Source organism: Podarcis raffonei, chromosome 12 (assembly GCF_027172205.1).
Source record: "Podarcis raffonei isolate rPodRaf1 chromosome 12, rPodRaf1.pri, whole genome shotgun sequence".
In the NCBI taxonomy this organism is placed as follows: Eukaryota; Metazoa; Chordata; class Lepidosauria; order Squamata; family Lacertidae; genus Podarcis; species Podarcis raffonei.
The window spans coordinates 28,620,750-28,643,870 of NC_070613.1; the positions used below are offsets into that span (position 1 = coordinate 28,620,750).

Here is a 23,121-nt window from a genome sequence, read left to right on the forward strand (position 1 = left end):
TTGCCTGAATTAATTTTAAGATGTATTTCAATTAATTGATGTCAATTAATTAATCAATTCAGCATATTATGTTGTTTTTATGATGTTAGCCGCTCTGAGCCTGGCCTCGGCTGGGGAGGACGGGATACAAATAAAACTTTATTAATATTATTATTATTATTGGAACACGGGTCTCCGGAGCTCCCTCGCACGCAGGAGCCCAGCTGGGGAGGGGGCAGCGGGAAAGGGATGTTGCCGCTGCCTTTCCTCTCCATCGCTTCCACCCCGTGGCAAGCTTTGACCCAGGCAGCACCGGGCCACTGCTCAGCCTGGCAGCACCGGGCCACTGTGCAACAGAGTCCAACGGCCCTCAACCCACTTGCCCTCCCTCCCTCTCGGCCAGTCCAGGGGTGGCGCACAGCACGTGCAGTCGTGCTGCACTACAGACCCCCTGCCCGGTGTGGACACCCCCCCACACACCCCTGGCTAGTTACGCTACTAGTCAAGATCACATCATTGCACCATGCTAACATACAATACTTGATTCATATTTCAACCACAGCACCTGCAACTTCAGGCAACCCCCAATTTGCATGGGGGGTGTTCCAAATCACTGCGAACATCGATGGAACATGCCTAAGCCCAGCCCACCCTGTTCCACCCAAAAACGGTGCATGCGTACAGAGTTGTGTGTGCTTTGAGCATGAGCAAAATGGTCATTCCTTGGAAATGGAAACAGAAGCTGTAGCCAAACCATAGTTCATGTAGTATGAGCAATCCAGCTACCATGCTTGAGCAAAACTGCAAGCCCTCAACGTGAGGAACAAAGCCTAGCCCTAGCAGGTGGCTAAACTGCACCCCAAGTCCAACTCAAGACAGCAGTCTACAGGTATCCAGATGGCTAGGCTAGGTCAGGCAAGGCAGGACCTGGGACAGCTCCTAATGCAGATTCCCAACAGTTATTATAGAAAAGAAACAAAAGGCCTGTCCTTACCTGAACCTACTTCACCATCGACTACACGAGAGCCTAAGAGTAGAGAGATAGCTTTCAAAGTATATCTCAGAAATGGTCTTTAAATTGCTTTTCACATGGTAGTTTGGGATATCGAACACTATGTTCTTTTTAGCATATTAGCAGTGAACATATTCTCCTTCTGAAACCAAAGTAGTACCATCCATACACAAAGCAAGAGGTATTGGCAGGCTTTGTGGAACCCCATGTTTTGCAGAAGTACAAAAAAATAATCCTAAATGCGAGGGGATAGCTCAGTAGACATGAAATACTGGCTGGCTGTTGGATGAAAACTGAGGGGAGAGGAATGGAGTACCTGAGAAAATGGAGTGGCTGGCTTTTGTGTTTAACAACAGCACACTTTTGTTTCAGGTACTGCAAATGTTCCTAAATCCAGGCTGCCAGAACAAACAAACTCAGCTGTATTAGACAAACTAACTTGACCTGAAAAGGATTATTTCATTATTGAGAGTTTCCAGAGGGGTTCAAAAGACAAATAGCTGTGCAAAAGCCATCCTCTTACACCCCAGATTTTATTTAGCCTCTCCCCCCTCCCCTCCACAGTCCGTGACCCAGTACACCTGGTTGTCAGCATCCTCTTCTGAATGAATGGCACTTGTGCTTTTCCAGCACTGTCAGAATCCAAGTTAAGAACCTTGATTGTGGTATAGAATGATGAACCGATGCGGCCACTATGGCGTGTCGCAAAATGCAATCAGCAGGTTTGCATTATTAAGGAACAAAAAGAAACAAATCCTAGCAAGGGTTTTTGATTCTCTGCACCACAGGTAAAAGTTTGTTTGTTTGTTTGTTTAGTTATTTGTTTTAAAAGAGGACTTTTGGTGTTTATTCAGAATACAGGTCAGAGTGAAAACCTGGACCCTATCCTTATAGCAACACTGGGAAAGGGGGATAATACACATTTTAGGTAGCCACTAAGAACACCTTCCAAGGTTTTTAATCATCATCAACGCCCCAAATTACAAGATGACGAGTCTCTGCCCCAAGGAACTTACAATGTAATTTTTTTAATTAAAAAGCCCCTTTTTTAATATTCAAAACAAATTGCAATAGAACAAAACCATAAAAGACAACTTTGAATTCACAATTAATACAATGTAAAATTTGGCAAAGGAGGGACAGTAGAGAAAGGGGAAAGACATGGGGATACTTCATAGAATCATAGAATCATAGAGTTGGAAGAGACCACAAGGGCCATCGAGTCCAACCCCCTGCCAAGCAGGAAACACCATCAGAGCACTCCTGACATATGGTTGTCAAGCCTTTGCTTAAAGACCTCCAAAGAAGGAGACTCCACCACACTCCTTGGCAGCAAATTCCACTGTCGAACAGCTCTTACTGTCAGGAAGTTCTTCCTAATGTTTAGGTGGAATCTTCTTTCTTGTAGTTTGGATCCATTGCTCCGTGTCCGCTTCTCTGGAGCAGCAGAAAACAACCTTTCTCCCTCCTCTATGTGACATCCTTTTATATATTTGAACATGGCTATCATATCACCCCTTAACCTCCTCTTCTCCAGGCTAAACATGCCCAGCTCCCTTAGCCGTTCCTCATAAGGCATCGTTTCCAGGCCTTTGACCATTTTGGTTGCCCTCCTCTGGACACGTTCCAGTTTGTCAGTGTCCTTCTTGAAGTTGTAGTAGTTGTATAAGTCTTGTAGTTGTATAAGTCACAGATTTGCTAGCTGAGGATCATGGTAGGACATTTGGGGCTTTATAGGGGGAAAGTTGCATTTTTCCTATCTAACTGGAAGCTACTGCAGATGCAAGAGCACAGGTATAATACACACCTCCCACCATGCCATCTGCAAAAGGAGGCTGGCCAGCAGGGTATGCATCTGCTAAAGACTGGCATTACATAGTAATAAAGGGAATATTCACAATACTTTATTAGGATTTTTTAAACTCTAAACTTCCCAAGCAAATGTAGCTGCTAGGATAAGGAGGATGGGTTTGTTTGTTTGTTTGTTTGAAGGCATTTATATACCGCAGAATATTTACTATCATGATGGAGCTTAGGAACAATCTTATCATCTAATTAAATCAAAAACAAGAACCACATTAAAAAGCCAAGGAAATGACATATTTTGCAAAGCCCAAGGAAAGAGCTGCAACACCTGCCTGGCAGCTTTTCATCAAAACTGGAAGCCTTCCAATCCATCGATCTTTTCGAGCCCCATGTCTTCCTCCTCCCACACACCTTCCACTATGACTGCAGCATAACAACATGGGCATCCATCATCTTTCTACGCCTGTTATTTCTTGTACTTGAAGAAAATGGAAGTTTAACCTTCAAATGCTGAACTGATGAAACACATTAGGTAGAGTCCACCGCCCACTCTGCTGCTCTCACTGCGAAGCATACCAACAAAGCAATAAGAGACAGACAATCTGCTTCTCACTCACTAGGCACCTAGAAACACACGCCGGTGCTCCTAAGTTTCTTGTATTGCAGGGGACGCAGCAGTTTGTGCCTATTGTTGCTGGTGGCGGTTTTGTCCTCCAAGATATCAGAATGATACAAGGGACATCTTGGAACAAGGATTGTGTTCCAAGTCTGTCCGTAACGCTGACATGCATGATTTTAGGCTTGCTCTTGTTCGGTGGCCTTTACTGGCAAGCCTGACTGGAATGCACAGTGCCCATTTAACAAAACTTTGGATGATTTCACATTTCCTTTACAAAACAGCAGCGGAGCGAACTGGGCTGAGCTGCATACAACCTATGTGAAATGCAACCAGCCGTCCCCTTGAGAATTGACCAGCTCTGCTTAGCAAGTTTTAGCTAGGACTGCCACTATTTTATTAAAGGCACCTGGGAAGCTCTTCTGAGAGTTCCCCAAGCCTGCAAAATTGCAGCAGGCTTTTTTTATTCTCCTGCAACTTTAAAGGCAGAGCAGACAGCATGCCACCATTATATATTGGGAGTCTTTGACCCTCCAGAATTTGCTGAATGGCAACTCCCATCTTCTGTGGCCACTGACGACGTCTGCTGGGGCTGATGGGAGTTGTAGTTCAGCAACATCTGGGGGGACCCAAAGGTTCCCCACACGTTGCATATGCCTTCATTTCATAATTTAACACCTCTATCTTCATTTCACATCCACAGCATGAGGGTGTTTTAATTTAAAAGTGAGTGTCACGTTGATAGTCCTACAGCACATGGTACTACTCTGCAAAAATATTTTAGATTGCCTTTCAACCCTAAATAAGGCCCTCAAGACCATTAACAAGCAAATATAATAGAAAGGTGGGTAGATTCTGAGTTGGTCCCATTTTGCTAGGAAGTCTTGAAATTTGTATAGGTCTGGTTCTCCGTAAGCATGCTGTCTTACTGTTTGTTTTTGGAAACTAATCTGTGTGTATAGATGTCCTATATACGCAAACACAAACAACAAAATAAAAATGCAACTCTTTTCATTTATAAAAACGTGCATTAATAAAAGCATGCAATAGACAAAAACTTTGAATTTCTCCCAGTAATTGGTACCGGTAGCATGCTTGGCTATTGCTACGGCTTGCAAAAAAAAAAAAGTGTGTTTTGAGCTCATCAAAAACTTTTATGGAATGAGACCTTGGAGATGCACTGACAATAAGTCAGAATAGACAGTGCTAGGCTAGAAAAGCAAGTATTTACCAGGCTCGCAGGAGGCCGGTTTGTATGTTTTATGTAGGTAGAAAGCCAGAGGTTTGTTACCCTCCCTTCTCTGGCAGGTTTCAGTGTGGGTTACAACAACTTAAAATTTATAACAGTTAAAACAGATTACAATTACAGGAATAGGGTGGGCCCTGAAAACACGTGTCTCAGGTGCCAATAGCCAGGGAAAACAGGTGCGTCTTCAGCATTCACCAAAAGTGAAGAAACCAGACGCACCTCTGTGGGTAAGGAATTCCCCAAAGTTAATGATGGTGTCACTGTAAAGGGATGGCCAAAAGTATGGAATGGAAGAAAAGGCTGTTAACATTCATGGCTAGCAACGTGACAGCCACCAATTTTATTTATGTATAAAAATATTTATATACCAGTATATCATGAAAAGCAATGATATCCACATATAGTAAAAACACATACAAAATTTAAAATCAGAGACCATACAATAAGACAATCACTGAAAAGCAGGCACAATGCATGCACAGTTTCTCCCAAACTGCCCTCCAGATGTTCTGGGTGACAACTGCATTCCAGACAGGCCATTCAGCATCTGGCTGGAGAGGAAGGAAATCCAAAATATCAGGAGGACACCAGGTTGGGAAAGGCTGCCTTGGTGGAAAACTGCTTTCACTCATAATCCAATTTTCAACAATCCCATCTGCCTACTCCAACCTTCTTCACCATAACTTGTTCTGGAAGATCTCCCAATCCTCACCTACATATGATTGGGTAGGGGCAGACCAGTGAAAATTAGGTATCCCACTTCACATGAGCATAAGAGCTTTCTGCTAATGACAATTCACCATTGGGTACAACCCAACCAATCTGTTCCAACTTGTCAAGGTTTGGTTTCAAAGTCATCACAGTTGGCTTATGCAGATCACCTTAGCAAGGCAAGTTGGGTAAAATATGCAGGAGTGGAGGTTATTTACTACAAAAGTTTGCTGCACTAATTTGCTAGCAAGACTGTCCTATTTGTGGAACCCTTGTCATGAATAAGCAGAAGGAGGAACTGGGCTGGAGAAAATAAAATCCTATAGATAAAGTGTCCCACCTAATAATTGTGTGACAGGAACTACGTAAAAATAACTGACAGGTAAATGCATTTTGTTTCAGTGCAATGTTTTCTTTTCTGACTGAGCACAGAAGTTAACTTTTAAAGATTGCATTTATAATCAGATCTGTCTGTTCCTGTCTATTCAAAATGCTACACCTCAGTAGCTGAGTGTGTGAGTGGGTACAAATCCATGTGCATGCATGAATCCATTTCTCGGATCTTAAAAAGAGGGGCGGGGGACTAAAATGCATATGCATAATGGAAACAGACAACATCACCTTCAAGTAACCACATTTTTCTGTATTATAAATAGTAAAGAGGGGAAAGTCTCAAAGTCAAGAATCTTTCTTTAGAATTAAAAAAGCAAAATGAACACCAGTACGGTACCACTCTGTTTCGAATGTACAGTGGTACCTCGGGTTAAGTACTTATTTCGTTCCGGAGGTCCGTTCTTAACCTGAAACTGTTCTTAACCTGAAGCACCACTTTAACTAATGGGGCCTCCTGCTGCTGCCGCGCCGCCGGAGCACAATTTCTGTTCTTATCCTGAAGCAAAGTTCTTAACCTGAAGCCCTATTTCTGGTTTAGCAGAGTCTGTAACCTGAAGCATATGTAACCCGAGGTACCACTGTATTATGCTACTGGAAAATAAAACCAGGACTTATTTAGAAAGCCACTCTCTCTTTGTAAACATGCTACAGCAAATTATGTACAGTAGTACCTTGGTTCCCAAACAGCTTGGCTCCCGAACGCCGCAAACCAGGAAGTAAGTGTTCCAGTTTGTGAATGTTTTTCGGAAGCTGAACATCCAAAGCGGCTTCCAATTGAGTGCAGGAAGCTCCTGCAGCCAATCGGAAGCTGCGCCTTGGTTTTCAAACGGTTTCGGGAGTCAAATGGACTCCCGGAACAGATTAAGTTCGACAACCAAGGTACCACTGTATATGCCACGAGAATATAGGTACACTACTGTCAGATCCAGCCAGCAAAGCCAATGGGAGTTGCAGTCCAACAACATCTGAGCTCTCCATTTGCAGCCATACTGAAGAACATGAAAGTTGACTTCATGAAAGTTTTGCCATTGGACTCAGTAGGATATGAATTGCACCCAAGGGTAGCAACAGTACTCTGTTGTGAACTGGGAGTTCTCAAGGCCATGAATGGTAAAAACTAGTTGGTAGCTATCTATTTTAAAAGTAAGTGGCATTTAAATTGACTTTTGTGACTAGTGAGTGCATCAAGATCTACAAAGGAGGCTCTTCTCCTTCTTCTACCTCTGAACCAGATGCATTATGCTCCAGCCATGTAATAACCTCCCCCCCCCAAACTAAGACTGGTAATAATACTGTATTCTTTTTAGCACTAGTTTAAGGCATTTTTATTTGCCCAGGCTTTGTACTGATGATGATCAGTGCTTTTTCGGGGGGAAGGGGTACACAGGGGTACGCATACCCCTAAACATTTTGTGAATCTAAGTTTGGCCTCATTGAGGGGCAGTATTTCAATATGAGTAGGAAAATGAGCATACCCCTAAACATTTTTTGGGGGGGCTGATTATTTTTATTTGAATTTATATACCGCCCTATACCCGGAGGTCTCAAGGCAGTTCACCGAATTAAATCAAAATATAAAACCACAAAATACATAATCAAAATTAAAACAACAACCCAATAACTACCTCCCTGCCCCCCCAAAAAAACACCCCACCACATTTTAAAAGGTAATCGGATGTACACTTGTCTCCAATCTATGTTTTGGATGAAGGTGAAGCTTAGAACCATTCAAAATAAATAAATGAACAGTGTCCAGCATGCAAACAGTGTTTCTACAAGCCATGCATTTCAGGACTTGCCAGGTATCCATAGGAGACAAGTGATCAGGCTAGCACTGGACCAACTCAATTTTCTATCCCATCTCGGTGCTCGGTACAGAAACCAAAAAGGGTGCTAGACAACAGGACTCTGAATCCAGCAGAGAAATGCAATGAGCTGCTGGAGAAAGGATGGAGCTCTCCATCCAACAGACTCATAATACATTTTGTAGGCTGGAAACTTCTGTATGCTTGCTTGCAAGGTAGCGTCAAATGTTCAGCGACTGGTATAAAGCTTTCCTTCACAAACACAACACAGCAGGAATGAGGATGCTATGGGCCTCCAGATGTTGGCCATGGGGTTGAGGAGAGATGAACTACACTGGGAGGGCCACAGGTTACCTAGTTCTGAGGCACAAGAATAAAAAGCATGCATGTATTTTTTTTCCAGTGGATGATAGTGTGCCTTGAGTGTCTTCAGCTTATACAAAGAATTATTTATGGATTTAGAAGAGATAGACTAGGTGGCAGCAAGCCCGGTGCTGGATGGCTGAAAGAACAGCAGAAACAGCTGTTAGGAAGACTTAATTATAACTGCCACACAAACACACATACCAAAAAATTGACATGTCTGTTGATAGCAATTAAAATCCACTTGTGCACTGAAAGCTTCGAAACACAAACTTGGTTCAGAAACAATTGTGTCTGTAGATTTGGTTTCCTTTTGTTAATAAATACTTTATTAACTGAATTTTCAGGCACATAAGGATTTTGGTTGATTGGTTGGTTAAGGTGATATATTTACTTTTCTTTCCAGATCCAGCTTTATACCCTTTTTTTTATGAGATCAACTGGTTGCCATGGAAACAACGTATGACGTCAAGCCGGTCAAGCCTGGCACTCAATAAGATTTAAAATGAAGTAAAAAGATCCAGGGCAACTCTCAGACAGACCATTTCCACTGCAATAGTAGGAAGGGTTCAGGGGATAAGAAGTGAATTGTGTTTTATTTTGACTGAAAAAGCAGGAGCATTTTAATAAGAGCAAATAGCCTAAAATTACTGAGAAATCCAAGGACTGAGGACTTTATATACTAGTATAAAGGTAAACATAGAAATGTTAGTATAATCCTATAGACTATCCTATATCCTATACAGTGAACTTGCTTCTCTGAGTGAGGATGCTTTCATCACCAAAATAGCACTAGCTAGGTCCAAGCACAAGAGAGAAACATCAGCAGATTATACAAAGCAGTATTCCTAAGCATAGTAACTGCAATCCTAATATTTAGCAGAAGTTATGTTGCACTCTCATGGAAAAACAAATATGCAGAAAATTCTTATACTGGGCATCAAACTACCAATAATGGTCAAATGGAAATCCAATTATCATTATGTTTATCTCTGAAACAAGAAAATTTACTTCATATCAACATGGGACTAATTCACAGTCACTAAAAGATGCCTTCTATCTAAGCTGACATGCCATGGCAGATTGTACTATAAAATAGTGAACTGACAAGCAGCCTGACTTAATGTCAGTGACAAATAACTACATTAATGGAAAGGTGAAAATTATTCAAAATTCAGTACGTCTCAGTTGTGAAAACCAAAACTGAATTTAGGTTGTGCAGCGTGCTGGGACTAGGCAAATAATTCCTACTTGTGGTAATCATTTCAAATGGCTTTCAGACATTCTGCCACGTTTGGCTGAGGTTCGAGACACAAAATGCATTTTACAATTGCAGATTTCTCATTAATGATGCTGCTAACCTAATGTTGTTACAAAAAATAACATTTCAATACTATAAGTGTGTTTGTGTGTGTGTGTGTGTGTGTGTGAGAGAGAGAGAGAGAGAGAGAGAGAGAGAGAGAGAGAGAGAGAGAGAGAGAGATTATGTTGTTGTTTTAGTATATTATTATTGCTATTGTTATCTTGTTGTTGATTTTCAGGTGTACTGCCGTTCTCTTTCTTGAAAACCACTTTGAGAATGTTTGTGTCACTTCATGTGTGGAAAGGTGACATGCAAATAAAATTACGAAAGGATTAAAGAAACACCAAGTGATATTCACAATGGAAGTTAATCAAATCTTCCTCCTCCTCTCAGTTTGGTGATGGAGGAAAAATGGACTCTGAGCTGCTTAGATGTTATAGGAGTATGTAGCCAACTGGGGAACAAACAAAGGTAAATCAAACTGTAAAATTTGTTTATAAAAGTTGGCTAAACTCTGTCTGTTACCAAAACCAGTCCACACTTTAGCATGTAAATAAGCCAACCAATGACATGTTAAGGACACACCACCAAAAATATCAGCAAAAACAGATTTAAATGGAAATGGGAGTTGTGATCTGAGTTTCCTGTCTTGTGATGTGAGAACCTTTCAGGTCGGACTCAGTCATGGGCAAAAAAGTATTATCCTTTCCAAATAAAGCACATGTTTAAAGTTCCAGTATAAATGAACCTGGTTATCAAATCTGGACAAATGTTTCTCATCCCTGTGAGCAAGTGCAACAGCTAAACCTCTTCCAAGATTTATAATCTACTTGTCAGTCGTAACTTAAACGGACACTACTCAGGCAGTTGAAATAATCTATTTTTCTCTTTTGTATATCTTCTCAAAAATTCATCCTTTTTACATGTCCACCTCCACTTCCAAGTGTTATTTTCTTGTTTTCTTTTTTAAAAAGGAAAATGCCAGCTGCCTACTTCTTATGAGCAATATTATCCTACTTCACCACCATTTATGCAGGCCAGAGTAACATTTTTGGTGAAGTATATGACTCAGCTGCATGCTTCTAAAAGCATGTAAAAAGCATGGGATTATTTTAAAATGTTATGAAAATTGTACCGGCAGCATTCTTCTTAGTGTCTTAACAAAGCTACAGCTTCAATTTCTTTTATTCCAAAATAAACTGCTTCTACCAAGGCAGCTTGATATTGCAGGAAATGGCTGAGATGGATTGGATACTTTGCAAAGTATACAGAAGAAATTTAAATTGCATTTCTTTGCCTTGAAAACACTGTCCCAACACTACATTACTAAACACATTATCTTGAAGTTGTTGCGGTGTTTCTAATGGAATATAGGAATACAATAAGATGCCTTACACCAGCTGGCCCTGACTATTTGTTTAGCCCAATACGGGCTAATCTGACAGGAGGCAGCTCCCCAGGGTCTCCACATCACCAGCTACTTCAGAAATGGGGAGCCTCAGGCCCCTTCAGGCCTCTCTAGGTGGTCCTCAGGACTCTCCCCACCCCCAGGCCACACACCCGCCTGAACCACCCTTCTGAAAAGCCCAGCTTTGCATCCTCCTTGAATGTTTTTGGCTGGCTTAAATGCATCCTTGTTCTCCAATCACGCTTCTTGCATTGGGATTGGTAAGTGAAGCCAGAGTCAACGGCAGACGATTTTGTCGCCATCTTACTCCCTGCTGAGTTCTACAAGGGGCAACAACACTGAGATTAAGGGCTCATCCAGACGTCCACTTATCCCACCGCTTTCCCCTGGGAATACAGTGGTGCCCCGCAAGACGAACGCCTCGCAAGACGGAAAACCTGCTAGACGAAAGGGTTTTCCGTTTTGGAGGCGCTTCGCAAAACGAATTTCCCTATGGGCTTGCTTTGCAAGACGAAAAAGTCTTGCGAGTTCCTTCGGGTTTTTTCCCCTTCCCCCCCCCTTTTCCTAAGCCGCTAAGCCGCTTATCAGCTGATCCGCTGATAAGCCGCTTAACAGCTGATTGCTAAAAGCCGCTAATCCGCTAAGCTGTCAATGGGCTTGCTTCGCAAGACGAAAAAACCGCTATACGAAGAGCCTCGCGGAACGAATTAATTTCGTCTTGCGAGGCACCACTGTATCCAATCTTTACTGCTGAACCAAAGCACGGATTGACGTTTGCTGTGATTTAGCACTGAAGAGAAGTGGGGGAAATCGAAAACTGCTCTCTAGGCACAAGAGGAAGTGTGTACAAGCCCCAAGTGGGTTATAAGTTATAAATAACAAAATAGACAGGTGGGGGCTGGCTGAGGGCAGAGTGAGGTTGATGGGTCAAGGCCTCATTCTCCCAAATCAACCAACCTCCACAAGATAACAGGGTTTTGGTGTTTTTTTATAGTCACATAATATACTCATTTTACCACACCGAACTTTTAAAAACGCCCTAAAATTTGTCACAAAATCCACACACCCCGTTCAATTGCTTTTTGGCAAGGATCCCCCCCAACACTATTTATACTGAATTACTTCTGCCAAAATAAAAGGTTATTATAGTGTCCCTTTTAAAAAAATATCAGTGTCTCTTGAGGCCTGCAATGTTAAGTGATTAATCTCTGACGCTTAATCTGCAACGAACTCCAGCACCTGGACAGGATTAGGCATTATGCTACTCAGAGACCTGCAGATCATGGCCCAAGCCAATTAGGTCTCTTGCTGTAATGCAAGATAATGTAATTATCCAAGTGAAATTCTATTGTGAGGCAGGGGCAGGCCTAGCGCTCTTCGATGCCCCAATGCTCAGGACATAGTAAGCATTCCCTTGTGGCAGTACAAGAGAATGCCGCTCCCATTTTAGAGCCTGGGTTCCCAGCAGGGAGCACAAAGGCTTATCATGTGCTCTGAACAGGGACAGGGAGCCCCCAGATGTTGCTGGACTACATGGCCCATCATCCCTGACCAGGCCTGAGTAAAAAAACATCTGGAGGTCCAAAGGTTCCCCATCCCTGTTCCAAACTATCCCAGATGTGATATTAGCAGCATAAGACAACGGTGCTTGCCTGGGAGGATGCATTCAGAAAACGCATTGGAATCTGTAGGTCAAAGATCTACCGCGCTGATCCTGAAGCCCATGATATTCAGGGAGCTGGAGAGAGACCTTGCCAGACTGGCCTCCATGGGGTGACGCTCAAGAACTCTTGGAGAGGTCTCTCTCTGTCTGAAGCAGAGGAGGAGGTTAAGTCATCCTCAGACCTTGAAAGCAGCAGCAGCAGCAGGTCAACAAAGGGGAATACACCTGAAAGCCCAAAGTCACCGTGCTACTCAAGAGTAAAGTGCTCCTTGGAAATAACTCCTCAACAGTAAGGGGTTCCTGGAGAGGTAGCTTGTGAAGCAGATGATTTGGGGCAGAGTGTGGGAAGCCAGTCTTATAAACCACATGTATAGGGAAGTTTTTAATGTTTGATGATGTACTGCATGGGTAGGCAAACTAAGGCCCAGGGGCCAGATCCGGCCCAATCGTCTTCTAAATCTGGCCCACGGACGGTCCAGGAATCAGCGTGTTTTTACATGAGTAGAATGTGTGCTTTTATTTAAAATGCATCTCTGGGTTATTTGTGGGGCATAGGAATTCGTTCATTTTTTTTTTCAAAATATAGTCCGGCCCTCCAAAAGGTCTGAGGCCCCCTGCTGAAAAAGTTTGCTGACCCCTGTTGTACTGTGTTTGATGTTGGAAGCCGCCTAGAGTGGAAAGGGCAAGCCATTCAGATGGGCAGCATATAAATCAGTTGTTGTTGTTACATTGAGGTCTGATAGTTACTAGAACTAATATACGTTTATGCTTCTTACTCTGGCAACCTGATTTGCATTTATCCTGATCTTCCTACCCGTTGACCTCTACACCTCAGCCTTAGGATTCTGCCTTTGGATTATGTCTGATTCAGGGCTACTCTCCTATGCTGAACCTCAGCTTCACCTGGACCTTGTTTGGGGGCTCTCTTTATTACTGCTTGGTGCTCTTTTGTTTTAGACCTGAGGTTGCAGTGGACCTTTATGTGTGCTCTTGTTCCAGCCAACCTCCAAGACTGAGAATTAATCCAGTTGGAACAGAAGAGTGGCTTACACCAAAGCAAGGCTGCATCAGCTTTTATCTACTTGTTTTTTTAAAAGTTATATATGGTTTAAAAAGCTCTCTGTTTTCATATAAATTAAAACAACCTCTGATAAAATATTTTAAAAACTAGGTACAAACCAAATACGGCTATATCTCACAAATGAAACTGGGAAGTGTAACAAACACAAAAATAAAATTTTCTCAGTGTCCAGGAAAGTTTGGGTCACAGGAAGTGAAGAGATGTTCAAAGGTTGCTACTATTGCCACCCAAAAATTAACTAAGGGGTGGCATTCCAGAGGGGGGATGCTATCAATGAGAAGCGTCAGTTCCGTGCAAATGGCTGGTTGCTGAACACCTATTGAAATACATTTATCTGTGTTACAGAGAATCTTTTCTTTAACATTATTATTAATTTATATCCTGCCTTTCCCCCCTCATAGGACTCAAGGCTGAAATCTTCACACAATCATGCATCACACATTTTCCTTAACTGGTAAGTGAGATTATGACTTGTGTATCATATTTGATATATACACAGAAGAACAATATATACATGCATGAGTCAAGTGTTCACACTACAGTATTAACACTACTAGGAAATGACATGGGCCATAGCTCCCTGTCACATAATCTGTGAAGCAGCCCCATCATTCTGTGCATGATAAACAAATTAATAAAAAGTACTAAGAATTCCTACCCGAAGCTGGAAGAAAAAGAATTACTTACTTAATAGCCAATGCTATATATTCACACACAAGTCAAGGCTTTTCAGAGGTAGCACAGCAGGTCTTATCAGCTATAAAAACAAGCATTTTGGCGTGTCATTCTTTTCACAATGTGTTCTTGGAATCACAGTGTGATAGGAAAAAGTCAGGTGCATAAATCTATTCTTAGTCACCACATCGCTGGATCTGTTATTGTGAATTTTGTGCCGTGGCCCAAATCAGGATCGTTATATGAACAGTAGCATTAACTCACAAAACAAGACTATTACATGGAGGACAGGAACTTGGGTGTTAGCAGAAAGTTTGCGTTTTTAGTCTGAGAACGTTCCACAAGCACAGTGGAGAACATGCAGCTGCGCTCTCAGATCTCTGTTTCAGAGCCAGCTCAATGTGCAAAAAGGACTGGCAAGTTCCCTCTCTTCTTCTTCTTCCTCCTTCTCTACCCCTTAAGAGCCTCTGTTGTCCAGCAAGTTGTAAATTTTCAAAATGTACCATCATAATCTGTGCAGGTCAATGGTGTAAAAACAAAGGTTTATTGTGACGTACATGCCTATGGTGTAGTTCCCGCACAAAGCATTCTGAGTACTTGATGGGACAGGTGTCATAAACTTATAATCAGGAAGTGGTGGGCTCTCCTTCACTGGAGGTATTCAGGCAGAGGCTGGATGGTCATCGGCCAGGGATGCTGCAGTTGCCTCCTGCACTGAGCAAGGGGTTAGCTTGGATAACCTCAAAAGTCCCTTCCAATTCTTGAAAATTCCATGACTCTACCATATGAACCAGTTTAAGATCTCTGCTTGAGAACTCTGCTCTTTTTGCTTCCCCTTGCCTCCTTCTCATAAACGTTCAACTACTGGGAACAACTGAAAAGGTCTATATGGTGGTGGAATCTTCCTAGAAACGTGCCTGGCCTTTTCACAGCTCACTTTTTAAAACTACTCTCTTAAGATGGGTTTGGCTGTGTACACATTTAAAGCACATTCCCTTTTCTCTCCCCCACCCCCAAAAGGATCCTGGAAACTGTAGTTTACCCATCGCAGAGCTACAATTCCCAGCACCCATAACAAGCTACAGTTCCAATGATTCTCCGGGAGTGAGGTTTAAATGCGCCTTAGATGTATGGTGTATATGCAGCCTTTGTTTCAGGAGGCATTTCCAAAATACAGTTTGTGTTTTTTGTTATTTGCTACTTTTTTCCTGTATTTGTTTTGTTTTGTTCTTAAATTGTTGTCAAGATGCCTTGAGTTTGTTTTTGGATAAAAGAGGGATATATGTTTTTAGTATCCAGTATAAATACAGCACAGGTTTGGAATGTCTCGCTTAATCTGGAGGATTAAGGACGCAATTAACAAGGAAATTCTCCTGCACAATGCCTGTGCTATAAATGACACATCACAGCTGCCCCCGGCTTTTACTCTCTCCTTTCCTCCGAGGAAGCTGGTCAGAGTAGAATGTAACTCCTATTCATTTCGCTGGACTTTGCACAAAACCATCCTTGCATTCAAAAACTTGCCTGATTGCCACAGGTGACCAGGAATTCTATGCAAGTGAGAGAGCTGATGGAGGAGGCTGCCAACTCATTTAGTTTCCTTACTAGCTACAGATGAACTGATAAAGTCTCTGCCTCCGCAACAAGGACAGAAACACTGGTGGAAAGGGGAGACACAAGTCTCTACCATCAGTGCATTTGGCATTATTATTTTACTGGCAAGGTAAGAGGCTAGGATTTAATTAAAACACTTCTAATCCACTATATATATTTATCAGTTGATCAGGGGGCAGAAAACAACAATAAAACCATTCTTGGAAACACCTAAAACCATAACAATCAATTAATAATATTTGGCATGGAATATTAAAATATGCAATACCAATCAACGGCACAAGCATGTCAAATGCTCAACATGGTCCAAACGCCTGCTTAAAAAGCCAGGTTTTAACATGGGACTAAAATATAGCCAATCTTGGCCCCAGCCAGGCTTTTTTGGTATTACTGGGATACCATGGTGATTCTTCTGCGCAGGCTGGAGAAAGAGGAGTCCATCCTCAGCAAACTGCCTGAAACACAGGCTAGTTGCCCCTTAACAAGCAAGTACTTTGGTTTGTTTTTTTTTTTGCAGGCTAGTTAACTTTACAAGTCTGTGCAGTGGTTTTCAACTGGTGGGTTGGGACCTGCAGCCTGATCCAATCTTTCTGTACTAGGCCATAAAAAAGAATACTTATATTAGCATACTGCAATTTTTTTAAAAAAAGTCCTATTCACTCTCAAATACCCTATGCATCAAAGTGGATTGTGTTCTTTTGCAAGGGAGGGGGGAAGAAAACAACCAGAAAACCTTAAACACATCATTTAAAGAACAATGCAACAGGATACAAAAGGGTGCATGAGTTTGAGGGTACACAAAAATGAATAAAATTAATTTTAAAAAGCTATCATGCAGGATGCTGGCACAGGACAGGTATCAGGCAAATGCAGAAAGAAAATATATCAACGACCCACGACTCACCAATCCATTGTTTGGCTGAAGAGAAAAATCAAACGGAACATTATTGGGCTAGATCAAAAGAGTATTTTCACACAACTCAGCCTGAACCTTAGGCACACATTTGAGCTTCGGTGTGGTGGCCCCCAGGTTGGGGAATGCCCTCCCCTCCAAGATACAATCATGTACAAATTTTGATGTCTGGCATAGATGTAGCCGGGGGTCGGGCAGGGAGGGGCAGCTGCCCCCCCATCAATAAAAATACATAGCTAACTGAGGTTCTGCCTCCCCCAACAAAAATCCTGGCTACACCCATGATGTGTGGTCAAGATGCACCCTTTTTGCACAGACTTCTGGTGGTGGAAGATGAGATCAGAATATGCCTTTCATTGTAGTGTTTTTGCCATTTCTGACTGCTGTTGCTACAGTTTAATTTATACTCTAGTAATGCTTATGTATTGCATATTTTATTGTACACGCCTGGCACGCCTGGAAGAAGCGGACCATTTGGATCCCTTCCAGTCGGGATTCAGGCCTCATCATGGGACTGAAACTGCCTTGGTCGCACTGGTTGATGATCTCCGGCGGGCTAGGGACAAAGGTGAGAGCTGTTTCCTAGTTCTGCTGGATCTCTCAGCGGCGTTTGATACCATCGACCATAACATCCTTCTGGACCGTCTTGAGGGGCTGGGAGCTGGGGGCACTGTCATACAGTGGTTCCGCTCCTTCCTCCTGGGCCGTGTTCAGAAAGTGGTGGTGGGGGATGAGTGTTCAGACCCCTGGGCTCTCACTTGTGGGGTGCCTCAGGGTTCTGTCCTCTCCCCCATGCTTTTCAACATTTACATGCAGCCGCTGGGAGAGATCATCAGGAGGTTTGGGCTGGGTGTTCATCAGTATGCGGATGATACCCAGCTCTACCTCTCTTTTAAATCAGAACCAGTGAGGGCGGTGAAGGTCCTGTGTGAGTGTCTGGAGGCGGTTGGAGGATGGATGGCGGCTAACAGATTGAGGTTGAATCCTGACAAGACAGAAGTACTGTTTTTGGGGGACAGGAGGCGGGCAGGTGTGGAGGATTCCCTGGTCCTGAATGGGGTAACTGTGCCCCTGAAGGACCAGGTGCGCAGCCTGGGAGTCATTTTGGACTCACAGCTGTCCATGGAGGCACAGGTCAAATCTGTGTCCAGGGCAGCTGTTTACCAGCTCCATCTGGTACGTAGGCTGAGACCCTATCTGCCTGCGGACTGTCTCGCCAGAGTGGTGCATGCTCTGGTTATCTCCCGCTTGGACTACTGCAATGCGCTCTACGTGGGGCTACCTTTGAAGGTGACTCGGAAACTACAACTAATCCAGAATGCAGCAGCTAGACTGGTGACTGGGGGCGGCCGCCGAGACCATATAACACCGGTCTTGAAAGACCTACATTGGCTCCCAGTACGTTTCCGAGCACAATTCAAAGTGTTGGTGCTGACCTTTAAAGCCCTAAACGGCCTCGGTCCAGTATACCTGAAGGAGCGTCTCCACCCCCATCATTCTGCCCGGACACTGAGGTCCAGTGCCGAGGGCCTTCTGGCGGTTCCCTCATTGCGAGAAGCAAAGCTACAGGGAACCAGGCAGAGGGCCTTCTCGGTAGTGGCGCCCGCCCTGTGGAACGCCCTTCCAGCAGATGTCAAAGAGATAAACAACTACCTGACATTCAGAAGACATCTTAAGGCAGCCCTGTTCAGGGAAGTTTTTAACGTGTGATATTTTACTGTATTTTTGGTTTTTATGGAAGCCGCCCAGAGTGGCTGGGGAGGCCCAGCCAGATGGGCGGGGTATAAATAATAAATTATTATTATTATTATTATTATTACAGTACTGAGGTCCACGTAATCCATCCTGGGACCACATATTAAATAAATGTAATAAATTAGGCAGCCCCTCTAGCAGTTTGCATGCAGGATCAAACTCCTGCTATGCTGTTCTACAATCTGTCTCTACTTATTTCAGCATCCTTCTGCACCTTCCACCATAATTTAACCCTTCAGTTCATTAAACCTCTGACCCTTTTGCAAGGAAAACACTGCCTTCCTTTCCTCTCCCCGCCCCCCCCAGCGCCTATACATACTAAGAAATAATTCAGATCTCTATGGAATGCTATGTTTAGAAAACACTATATACCATGTCACCTGTAAGCATGTCGATTGTCCAGGGCCCATTTAAAAACACACATGCTTTGCATTTAAGAGAGCAGTCAGAACGCTCTTCCAAGAACATAGAAAAGCTTAGCTTTCATTCCAAAGTTTCTAGAATTTGTGATGGAAGGGGAAAACATGGAGCTAAGAAAAGACTAGGATGATATGCAGCCTGAACTTGCAGTACTGAATTGAAAACTGCAAGTGCCCAGGAAGCGCTACAGATTCAAAAAGGGGCTTCACTCTACCCCATATCTCTACAGCACAAAGCTACAAGCCTAGCACTGGAACTCGGAATGGCAACTGTGTTTGACTTAATGCCAGAAGTGCATAAGGTTTAGATACCATCTTAAGGAAAGGAAAGCATTCAAAGGTGATAATGTTCACGATTTCAAGTCCACATAATTTCGATAGTCCCACCGCATATGTACAGTTCACTGTGTACAACTATGGTGAGGAGCTACAGTCAACCAAGGCTTCCTCTCGCATTTGTATACTGTTTTCCTGCAATCAAATCACTATATGCAATGCAAAATAAACACGCTTTAATATAAACATCTACTCAGAGCGTTTCCACCACATATTCCTCCAGGCATGTTGTAACATGAAGCATTCCTATGAAGGATAACCTGTCTTGTCAATCTACCCAAGGCAACTATGGATTTTTACTTGCTTTTTTCTTTTTTTAAATGGATAAATACAAGATGGTCAACTCTAGAGCAAATGTGTCAGAGTAGACGGTTGTACAGGACTAATCCTCGATATTTCTTTCAGCCTTTAGACTGTGTGGTTTTCCATGACAAGACTGAAGGAAGCTCCTCTGTACTGAACAAATTGCCCATCTCTCAAACTAAATACTTCTGTTTCAAGTCTTACCCCAAAGTTTTGCTCTGCAAGCCGATCCACACCCTTAACAGCCTTAAACTTGCTAAACTTGAAGCAAGTCTACGGCTTTCAACAGGGCTTACCTCCACATAGCCATGATTAGGGTTTTGGCTTTGAAACCTGTTCACCAGCCTTCTCCAACCTGGGAGATGGCTGGGGCTGATGGGAGTTGTAGTCCAAAACGTCTGGAGAATAACACAGTGGGGAAGGCTGCTCTACACCCATAAGAAGGTTATAATCAATACAACACAGTGGCTTCTCTTAGGGTGTGATCACTTTATCATAGCACCACAGGCAGCTATGACAACATTAAGGATCAGTGTTCTGAACAGGGATGGCTTTAATGTGGTTTAATAGGCAGATGTTTGTCAGCAATTGCCAAAAACAGTGCTAGCAACCTTTTACTTTTTTTAAAAAATGTTTAAATATTCTTTTTAAGCACTCACATAACTGCTTCTGGAAAACTTAAAATAGTTTGTTAACTAGGGTTCTAACTACATTTACAATATTTCTCTATTTTTGCTTAGAATATGCTTGATAGACAGCAGCTGAACATGTACTGAACTGTAGAGAACTTCTGTCTATGGTATATTGTGTGAATGACGGTTTGCATGTATAGTTTATATGTGTGAATGGGCTACGAAGTGATGCAAGGCCTTTGATTTAATTCACTCATTCATTCTGTTTGTTTGGCTGTCTATAATGCACAGCATGTTCAGCGTAGTCAAACACCATTCTGTTTGTAGGGTTTGTACGGCTGCAGAAGATATAAGGCGTCTTTAAGCATAGGATTTTCCTAGCATTCTATTGTAGCTTTGCACAAACTGCCACCATCTTGCCAGAACGTTTGCGTTTGGTTTTTCAAGGTAACTTTAAGACATTTCTCCTTCTGGCTGACAGGCAGCCTTCAGCCTCTTAACTATCTGAACTTGGAAAACTGTCAATGAAAGTCAGGTGACTATCACTGTTCAAACCAAAGTCCTTACATAAATGTGACCTTTGTGTTGGTCTCAATGCTCCAAACTGTACAGGCACTATAGCTGGGACAGTATTTTTTTTAAAAAAGAAAACTGCGAAGCTATATTGCATAGCTCCCATAAATGTGCATAATGGATTTATATATTGGAAAATAATAAGTCCTGTTTCTGAGGTAAGTGTGCTTTGCAAACTGAAAAGGACTGCAGGTGGAAATGGGCCTTCAAAGTCACTTCATTGTAACACAGAGGCATTTTACAGAAATCTCAAGGCTTATCCTAATTATGGAGCAAACAGCGCACTGAAGGCAGGTACCAAGTGTTTATCCAACTAGTGCTGCCAGTCAAGACTTACTGTGCTAGGCCTTAGCCCCAGGACCCACTTTCTAGTGTTAAGTGCCAATGAACCAACCATACAAAGCTGTCTTTGAACACACCCAGAGCATTCTACTTGCAGCACAGGAAGTTTCGACACTTCCATGAACGCTGCCAGAGGGAAGCAAGCTTCCAGCTACTACAGGGCCAGCTTCCATCCTTGGCTCTGGAGCTTGACAACAAAAGAGAACCTCCATGCACAAGGGCAGTGTACCTACGAATGTCAGGGAAGGCAGCAAGAGCGGAGAGGCGGCTGCCAGCGGGGAACCTGCTGCTGGGGTTCCTAGAAGCATCTGTCCCGGCCCCTATTGGGAAACGGGACGCTGGGCGAGCAAAATGGGCTTGTGGGCTATGATTTTCGGAAGCAGCCCTCAGCCCCGGAACCTCTCCGTTTGTGGGGGGGCGGCGCTTGCTGGTGTATCTGCATGCTAGCCAAAAGACTCTTCCCTGAGGCCTCGCCTCCTCTTTGGGGTTTCCGGAAGCAGCACGACCTGCTGGCCTCGGCTTGGCCCTTCCCCCGAGGGGGGAGGGATGTCCCCTCACCCCCGAAAGCGGGCCAAGCTGCGCCAAGGACAGGCCCTAGGTCAACTCTGGCAGCCTCCCCGCTTCTCCCCTCCCAGCGGCAGCCGCCTGGAGGACCGGGGCGCAAGTGGCGCGGCTGCTACCGGGGCAGAAGCAGCAGCCGCAGCCCGCGCTCTTATGCGCGCGCCGCCGGAGCTCCGTGACTTACCTTGGCAGCCATGCTTTACCTTGCGCAGCCGGCCCTTTCCCCCTGGCGAGGCGAGCGGAGGCGGCGGCAGCGGCGAGCGGCGTCCTCGCAGACGCACCAACCAGGAGAGAGGAAGCGCCGCCGCCGCCCGCCCATTGGCTGCCGGCGGCCCCCCGGGAACCCGCTGCGGCGCGCGTGATCCGCCTGTGTCCTCCGGCCTGGCTGCCCGGGCGGCGCGTGTTGACTCCCCGGCTCCCGTGGTCTCTTATCCGGCCAATAAGGTGAAATGTAGCAGCTCTGGCGGGCAACCATCCCGGAGGTGGCGGCGTGGAGAGACTTTATGATTCATTTTTTGGTGATTCGTACTTTTACCTCCTGCAGCTGCATCCCGTGGAGAGGAAATGCTGCCTGCTGCATATGTATACGGGTGGGGGTGGCGTATTCCTGCCTGCGCCTTATCATAAGTAAAGCCCATCAACTTTAAATGGGACGTGTGCCCGGGTAAGGGGGTGGTATATAGGATTGCAGCCTCAAAGCAGGCGCAGATTCCAGTGGTTGCCATGGGTTAAGCCCCGGAAGCTGTTCTGCATGCCTGCCGGCTCTAGGTGAGGTTGAGGAATCCTCAAGAGCCGTGAGATCGTGAATCTCTGGATCTCTGCATTTTGGAATGGTTGAGACGGAAGGGACCGGTTCTGCAAATCAAAGTGGTTGAGTGGGCAGTGATCTGAGTCAGTCCTTCAAGTGAAATAGTCCAGAGCTGTTAAGGGGTTTATATGCTAATAGCAATATCTTGAATTTGGCCCCGTAACTGGCAGCCAGTGCAAATATCCCTCCAGTCAGCAGTTGTGCTGCAGCATGCTGCACTAACTTCAGTTTCTGGACCAAGCACGAGGGGAGTCCTACATGGGATGTATTGCAGTAATCCAGTCATGAAGTCCCTACTACCTGGACTGCTGTGATCAAGTTCTCTCAGGCCAGGAGCAACCACATGCCAGCTGAAGCCAATCAAAGGTGCTCATAGCCACTGAGGCTACCAAGGCCTCCACAAAACTGGATCCATGTGTACCTGCTCTTTCAGGGGGATGCAACTCTGACTAGGTCAGGAAAATGGCTACTTCCTCAGACATGGGAACCATTTGCTCACAGTACCTCCATCTTGTTAACATCTAAGTTTGACCTGTTTTCCTTCATCCCACTACTGCTGGGCCCACACAGCTACTCCTGATTCAGATGCTGCGGAGAAATAGAGCTGAGTGTCATCAGTATACTGATGGCACCTTGCCCCACATCACCTAAGCCCTGGCTGCAGCACTATCATTGGGAATAAAATAGTGCCCTGCAGCACCCCATAGTGTAACTGCTAGGGAGCCAAAAGTGTACTCCCAATGCTGCCCTCTGGACTTGGCTACATAGATGAGACTGGAACCACTGTAATGTAGTTCCTCC

The 23,121-nt window shown here is 44.1% G+C and overlaps 1 protein-coding gene across 4 annotated transcripts in view; it reads right to left on the bottom strand.

Annotated features, from left to right (window-relative positions):
* SLC25A13 (solute carrier family 25 member 13) overlaps window positions 1–21,820 on the bottom strand; it is a 109,920-nt gene extending 88,100 nt beyond the window's left edge. The window contains exons 1-2 of one of the 4 annotated variants that reach the window (XM_053359114.1): window positions 21,697–21,799; window positions 16,583–16,597 (exon numbers count right to left, since the gene is read on the bottom strand). In XM_053359114.1, coding sequence (XP_053215089.1) covers window positions 16,583–16,597; window positions 21,697–21,708 — 27 coding nt within the window. In that variant the 5' untranslated portion in view covers window positions 21,709–21,799. Of the gene's footprint in view, window positions 1–16,582; window positions 16,598–21,696 lie in introns of all 4 variants that reach the window. The other 3 variants (XM_053359115.1, XM_053359117.1, XM_053359116.1) reach the window with 3 other exon arrangements.
* Window positions 21,821–23,121: the final 1,301 nt, after the last annotated feature.